This window comes from Crocodylus porosus, unplaced genomic scaffold (assembly GCF_001723895.1).
Source record: "Crocodylus porosus isolate Cpor-Errol unplaced genomic scaffold, CroPor_comp1, whole genome shotgun sequence".
Classification (NCBI taxonomy): domain Eukaryota; kingdom Metazoa; phylum Chordata; order Crocodylia; family Crocodylidae; genus Crocodylus; species Crocodylus porosus.
In genome coordinates this window covers 46947585-46955313 of record NW_017728949.1, presented here as the reverse complement: position 1 = coordinate 46955313, position 7729 = coordinate 46947585, and the positions used below count along the sequence as shown (strand labels likewise).

General features: G+C 42.2%; 1 protein-coding gene across 6 annotated transcripts in view; it reads right to left on the bottom strand.

Moving 5' to 3' along the window:
- SCN1A (sodium voltage-gated channel alpha subunit 1) overlaps positions 1-7729 on the bottom strand; it is a 177492-nt gene that overhangs the window by 79801 nt on the left and 89962 nt on the right. For 4 of the 6 annotated variants that reach the window (XM_019553579.1, XM_019553576.1, XM_019553578.1 and 1 more), the window contains 3 exons: positions 7123-7503; positions 4714-4846; positions 3233-3471 (listed from right to left, as the gene is read on the bottom strand). In XM_019553579.1, the coding sequence (XP_019409124.1) occupies positions 3233-3471; positions 4714-4846; positions 7123-7503 (753 nt within the window). The remainder of the gene's footprint in view (positions 1-3232; positions 3472-4713; positions 4847-7122; positions 7504-7729) is intronic. The other 2 variants (XM_019553581.1, XM_019553580.1) reach the window with 1 other exon arrangement.

Genomic DNA, 7729 nt, shown 5'->3' with positions numbered 1-7729 from the left:
CAGCCCCCCAGTTTCTTAATGAGAACGGGGTGAGAGACAGTGTCAAAAGCCTTCCGGAAGTCCAGGAAGACTATATCCACTGCAACCCCTGCATCTAATGATCTGGTGATCTGATCGTAAAAGGCCACCAAGTTGGTCTAACAGGACCTGCCACTGATGAACCCGTGTTGGTTGCTCCTAAGCATGGAGTCCCCTGCTGGCCCCTCCTGGATGTGTGCCCCTCCTGGATGCATGCTGACTTTGAAGTGCTGCATGTGGATGGTGCCCTCCAATATGGCACCCAGCTGGTGCCTGTAACCTGTGCATGGGGGCTCTGGACTGCTGAAGGGAGGTAGGAATTCTACTCCCCCTATGGCACTTCAAGCCATTTGTGCAGTTGTACTTCTGGGGCTGAAGCATCACTTATGCCATGGGCGACTGGTGCCTCCCAAGTCTGGGGGTCACCAGATTGCGAATGGGAGGGCTCCCCCATGGCTGATAACTGACTGCAGGGGATCCCTCAGTGGCCAGTTGCTGACTGGGGAGGGGGGCAGTGGCTGATCGCTGAGCCAGTGGTGAAACTAGAAGTGTACTTCTGTCGACACTTCCAGTTTCATGGCTGGTGCTTCCAGGGGGTGCACGGCTGATCTCAGGGAGTGAGAGTGCACCAGCATGAACCCCTGCTACACATTGCTAATGACTTATGTTGCATTTCTTGCCAGCCCCTTCAGCCCTATGCATGGCACCACAGAACAAACTTGCTGCCCTTCATGTGGCGATTGCAAGCACAGGGCTCTAAATTGCCATGGGAAGGGGGAGTGGGGATTGTGTTCCTGCTTTCCCATCTGAAGCCCATTAAAGCCTATGCTTGCAACTCCTCAGTGTGGGGCAGCATTTAAATCTCAGGGGTTGGTTGTTAAGGGTTGGCGACTGGACTTTCCAGCTTCAGGAGAAGGTGTTTGTGTGCAGGAGACTGCAGCATGGGAAGGGAGCTCCTCCCTGGAGGAGAAGGGGTGGATGTGTGTGTGGGGGGGGTTTGTGGGTGTGTGTGGAACCCCCACCACATGGTGCACAGCCCCTACTGCTGGTGGCAGCAGCTAGTAGTAGGCTCTCACAGCACCCTGGCTGGGGCAGACAGAGCCCCTGGCAGTGCATGGCTACAGCTGAGTGCCTCGGGCTGCACATAAGTCCCTCATGCAGTGCCGTGAGCCCCACATGCTGGCATGGAGCCAGCAAGATCTGGCCTGAAGGCATCTGTCAGTAGGCCGAACCAGGCTGGCTCTGTGCCGCCATGTGCAGCCCCCAGGATTTTCCAGAGCCACATGCTGTGGGTGCTGCCTGCTGTGGCCAGGAGCACCCCAAGGGCCTGCTTGTGGCAGAGGCTGTGCTGGGAGGATATATGGTGGTGAGGGCTGTGCATAGGGAGGGATATGGTGGCAGGGGCTGTACAGCAGGGGGCATGTAGCAGCAGGGGCTGTGCATGGGTGGGGGTGACAGGTTGTGCATGGAAGGGTGGGGTGGTGGAGCTATGGGGGGGAATGTGGCAGGGGAGTCCACACCCACCCACAAATCCCATACACTCCCATACCCACACCCACGCACAACCCCCCCCACACCCCATCATAACCCCCCCATACAGCCATTCCCAACTTCACAAACCCCCTCACACCCACCATGCATCCACAACTACTCCTCACACCCACCCTACACACAAGTACCTGCATATATTTCTAAGAAGGTTCAGATAGTGTTATGTTTAGTTTAATTTGTAAAAAAAAAAAACCTAAAACAGTAATTAATTAATTTTGCACATAATTTTTAATTTTTCTGCACATAATTCCCTGGGGTGTAAATTGTAAGATGGGAATTCATCTATTGGAAATAGTTGTAGAGGAAGAGGATTTGGATGTATAACTAAATGATCACAAGTTGACTAAAATGCCAATGTGATCAGCTGTGGCAAATATGATCATAGGATCTGAAGAAATAGTCTAAAGACAAACATAACAACTGAATCAAAGGATGCTGATATAAACTATTACAATGCAACTTCTATATCTGCATGATCTGTTTCATACAAGGTTGAAGTTAGGGTAATTTAGCTAACTTCCATTGCTAAAGATTTATGCAGATATAACAAGTAGATCATAGCAGCTGATATGTACTCTGAAACAATAGCTTTCCACAGCCTTCACTTCCAAAGTAGCTAAAAAGTACATTTGTCCATACTTAGTATTAATGTCATATAAAAGTCCCTAGTGAGGCCTTGTTGGAGTACTGTGTACAAATCTGATCACCTATGTTCAACAAAGATGAAGTGAAATTGCAAAGGTGCATAAGAGGACTACTAGGATGGAGATCTTATCTTACATGAGGAGATTAGAAAAGCTTGGCTTGTTTAGCCAGGCAAAACAAACAAAAGATTTATACATGATTGTTATCTATAAATACATCAAAGGAAGAGAAGGGCTTTTTAAGCTAAAGGACATTGTTGGCACAAAAACAAATGGGTATAAACTACCATGAATAAATACAGACTGGAGATCTGAAGAAGGTTCCTATCCATTACAGCAATCAGGTTCTGGAACAGCTTTCAAGTAGTGTAGGTAAACTTCTTAACTTTTTAAAGGTAGAGCTTGATAAATTTATGAGAGAGATTATATGACATCATGCTCACTACACATACCCAGGAGCTCCCTCTCCATCCTGTGTTACTATGACAATTTAATCATTTCAGCTTTGGGATATAAAAGTTTCCAATACCAGAACACCACTTCACTGAATCCTCTGTTGTGCTTCCTGGCATGCCACTGTGCTAATTTTGAAGAGCTTCAGTAGGGAAGTGCAACAAGGGCCTGTAATGTCTGTCTACAGCTGAAACACTCCAATTTTGAAACATTTCATGGCCATTGTAGTTTGCAACATTTCAAATGTTACCTCTGTCTGCACCCCCAGATATAATTTATCTTGTTTAGCCTCTGATTATGCAATAGATATGAGAAGAAATGTGTTTAATAAAGGTTTATTTCAGGTTGCTAATCTGTATTTATTGATTTTGTCAAAACCTAAAGTTATGCAAGGAAAGGTTAAAATATGACATCTCTAAAAAGTGTTAACATACAGATATTTCTAGTGACCAATAAATACACACTTAAAAATATAAAATTACATTGTTTAACAATATAACAGAGTTGTGTAACTTTTGAAACCAAAAAAAATAAGCAAATGTCACATGACAAATAGATAGACTTACCAGGTTTCCAACAGAAAGCACATGATTGAATTCTGGTGTCATTGGATAGTGTTCCATGGCCATAAATAATGTATTTAAAACAATGCAAATAGTAATAGCCAGATCGACAAATGGGTCCATCACAATTAAATTGACTATATGTTTTATTTTTAACCAATAAGGACTGCAGTCCCAAATCAAGAAAATGTTTGCAAATTTGTACCAGCACGGTGGGCATTTCTGTCGTGATTCTTCAAGCTCTAAGAGGAAAAAAAGTGTAAAATAAATATGTGGAATAACTGAATGTCATACTATACAGTGTCAGTAGCCTTTTCCAAATAAAGTAGATCTATCATTTCATCTTGCCAATCTTGGCTAAACTTTAACAAATCTTATTTAAACAAAGAACACAAATCTTGTACAATTGTTCCATAAGATTCCTTTGTATATTTCCTTTAAGAGATTTATATAAAAGACAGTTTTCTTGAGACCTTTCCACCTTTCATCCTCTATACTTGTAACAAGCATTTTAGATAAGTAATTTAATGTGGCAATTTCCCTACTCACTGTTCTTCTGGTTTGTAAAGGGTTTTGATTTTCAATTAATTATGTTGAAATACAGTAAAATCCCTGTTATCTGGGATTTTACCAACCCACACACTCTACTAACTGGAATTTCCAGCCATGTGCCAAGGTGCAGAGGGGGGAGGTGGGGGGCAAGAAAGCTTGCACATGGCGACCACTGCCATCATCCACAACCCTGCACTGCTGCTGCTCAGCATGTGGCCACCACCACACCCCTGTCCCCTGCCCCACATGTGGCCACTCCCCCCACTCCATGTTATCTGAAAACCCCTGCTGGGTTATTTCAGATAACTGGAATTTTTACATAACTGGCAATCTCCTTACCCCAAGGATGCCAGATAACAGGGATTTTACTGTATTAGTTGTCAAAGTAATTTTCAATCTTTCGTCAAGAAAAAAATAATTTACAAGAACTTCGGCTAGCACAGAACCTTTAGCTATATCTCTGGACAATGCTATTAAAGGCATAACCATATGCATGCATACAAAAATAATACTAAGCCCCTAGCACAAGTTCATTTAAAAGCACCATGGAATCTGATCCCTGATCACAACAATGTGTTTCCTGCCATATGCACATGGCAGGGGTGCAATCTGGAATTTGATCCCTGATTCCACATCATGCCTTGCTACTTATCTCTGCAGGAGGAGCCTAGCATATTGATCCTGGGCTCCCCCCTCACCAGCATTTTGACAGCTGGGTGCCCACAGCCCAGCATGCCCTCTGCTTAGGAAGCACATGAGATGAAGTAGTCACAAAACAATTAAATATAAATTTTTCATTAAGAAATGTAAAAGTCATGTCCATTGGCATTAGCTATTAATCTGTTTTAAAATATTTACATTTTAGAAGAACATACATTTATAAACATCTAATATCAGAATATATTATATTTTAAATTAAACATAGAACATACCTTCCATAGTATTTGTAAGTATGCTAGCTATACTCATGGCTCTCTCTCTTAAAGCTGGATCTTCCAGAAAATCCATAGAAACATTAAAAGAATTTGATCTTCTCTTTTTCATTTCCGTTTCTGTAGTAGTGCCCTGCAAATAAATGAATAGTAGATAAGATCAGCACCTTTAATAATGAGAAACTGTGGACCCTACAATGAATTGCACTACATTTGAATACATGCTTCGTGCAATTTCATTTGATTTAATTGACCTGACAGACTTTTCTTATTTATTAATAACCTTGCATTTTCAAAATATATTAGAGAAGACTTCTTTTAAAATCCTTGTCTTTTACCATGATGTGTTACTAGATATCCTTAGTTCAGTACATTAAGTGTTTGTTTAATAAAAATGAAATAAGTATTCAACAATTTAAGAGTATATACAGACATCTGGGGGAGCTTAGGGGGAGGTAAGGTTGAGTTAAAAATGGCCACCTGACCTAAGGTAAATTGGGATGGGGGGCAGCAGGGGAGTTGGAGGGATTGGGGGGCAAGAAGGCTCCAAGAGGGATTGGGGGGGATTCCAGGGACAGGTAGGGTCTGTGGGGAGGATAGGGGAGATTGGGGGGTAGTGGGGTTCATGAGGGGGATTAGGGAAGCATCTTCAAAGGGAATAGGGGGCAAGCAGGCTCCGCAGGAGGATCAGGAGGTGGTGGGGTCTGTGGGGGGTGGGGATTGGAGGGCTCAGGAGATCAGGAAGAGTCCACAGAAGGAAATTAGGGGGGGCAAGTGGGTTCCATGGGAGGGAATGGGGAGATTGGGGAGCTAACAAGGTCTATACAGGGAATCAGGGGGGCAAGTGAGGTCTGCAGGGGAGTTGTTGGGGTCCAGGAGGGCTTGGTAGCATCAAGGGAGCTTGTGGTGGGCTTGGGGGAATGGAAGGTTCTCTCCCCCACCCCCAGTCCTAGGAGCTATTTTTAGTTACCCAACCCCCTGTCCCCTCCAGAGATGAACAACCTCTCCCAGCCAACCATTCTCCACATCCCTCCCACCCATCCCCCCAGCCCAATTTACTTTCTCAGGTCCTGGCACTGGTAAACGCCAGTAAAACCAGAACCCAGAGTGGCTTGCAGGATGGGGGGTTTGGTGAGCTCTGTAGGGAGGAGTCTAGCTGGCCCCTGGTGGGGGAGGTTATCCATCTGGGAGTGGGTAGAGAGGCCAGGGGGTGCTAAAAATAGATTGTCACCAGGGGTTTGGCTAGGGAAAGTACATTCCTAGGGCTGCAACCAGAAAACTGTACAGAAGTTCAGGACAGATTGGTTTAAAAATGGCCAACCCAATCTAATTTAGACTACCTCAGAAATAGGGTTAACTTAGATTGGGGCAACCACTTTTAGACCTATATAACTGTCCTGAATTTCTGTACAGTTTGCACTTGGATCCACCTAACTAGGGATTTAAGCATAAGGTCTGCACCTGGGCAAACTAAGTAGATCAGGTGGCCATTTTTAACTCAGTCTAACCTCCCCAAACATCTGTATGTGCCATATGGATTAGCAACCGAATGACAAATAAGTGAAACAAAATCAAAATTTTATACCATATTATTGTAGAAAACATTTGCAACTTGCTCATGTGTTCTTCTGCTAATAGATTAGACTTAATGTCTTGCTTTTTTTGTAAAATTATAAGCTCTTTATCCAGTCTTAAATATCAACAAATAAAAAAAGTCTGACTTTTGTCATGCTTCCCCATGCCAGTATATTTCCAGATACTCTAAGTGGGCAATCTTAAAATAAGCTAAACAAATATTTTGTTAATAATATTTTCCTAGTTCCATATAGAAATACAATGACAACACATATGTGCACACAGGCTTTTGTAGTTTGAATGTGTGTGCATAAATGTGATCTTTCAATGAAATGTTTATTAAATTTTCTGACTATAGGAATGCATCATAAAATGGAGAAATATAAAATTAGAAATGTGTGATAGTGCTGTATTTACACTGTTATAACATGGCAATAAGACTGATACGGCAGAAAGCTAAAAACATTCTCTACATTCAGTGAGGTGTCATGTTGACTGAATTTATATGGTACCATTATTATATACCCTTTTTAATTGTAAGATATCTTATCTGACATAATCAAATATCTCAAGTGAGTTCCAGCATATTTTCATGGGTATATAATATTTTGTACATTAATTTGATGCTTTTACTTGTTAGTTCTAAGAATATTTGTAAGTAGATTCTTCAGTGTTATGCTTATTTTTTTAGTATATTAAAGATATTACAAGATGCAGGAGCATTCACAGCTTGACCAACCAGGGATCATTCCTGAGGGATTCCATTCTGTAGAAAACACTGGCTGGTGCAGTAAGAAAAGGCCACCATGCCTGAACTATTTAAAACTTCCTTACATTGTCATCAGTAGCTGGTTTATCTATTATCACCTCTGGCAGAAGTTGTCCAACAGGCGATGTAGGAACAGATGGTCCACCAACCAGGGAAACCACCCCATTGCAATCGACTGTACTGTGCATCTTCCCATTCATTGGAAACACCGCCAGCATCCTGGATGACCTACTGGCCTGACTAATGTTACTGTTGCGTCGTTCACCAGGTCTACGTGGCACAAACAGAGAATCTCTTCTGCTGTCATTGTCTTCAAAAGTGCTGTGTTCATCATCAGCAAAGTCATTCTCTGATCCTATATCCTTTGCTCGGCCTCTAAAGCTGAAAAGACTTGTTCTGCTATTACGCCTTGGAGAAAAAAGGGAGCCACGAATGCTCAGTAAAGACTACAAGAAAATAATAGAACAGAATTATTAGTGGAAAACCTTAACAGGTGCTTCCATCAACAGCAGTCAGATTTTCATATGTATTCATTACACTGGATTTTAAAAATAAATCTGGAAGAATTTTATGAGAATATTAAATATTATAATATATTATTATAATTATTATTATTATAATTGCTTGTGCTGAATAACTCAACATTTTGTTGAAATCAATACTAATTCTTAG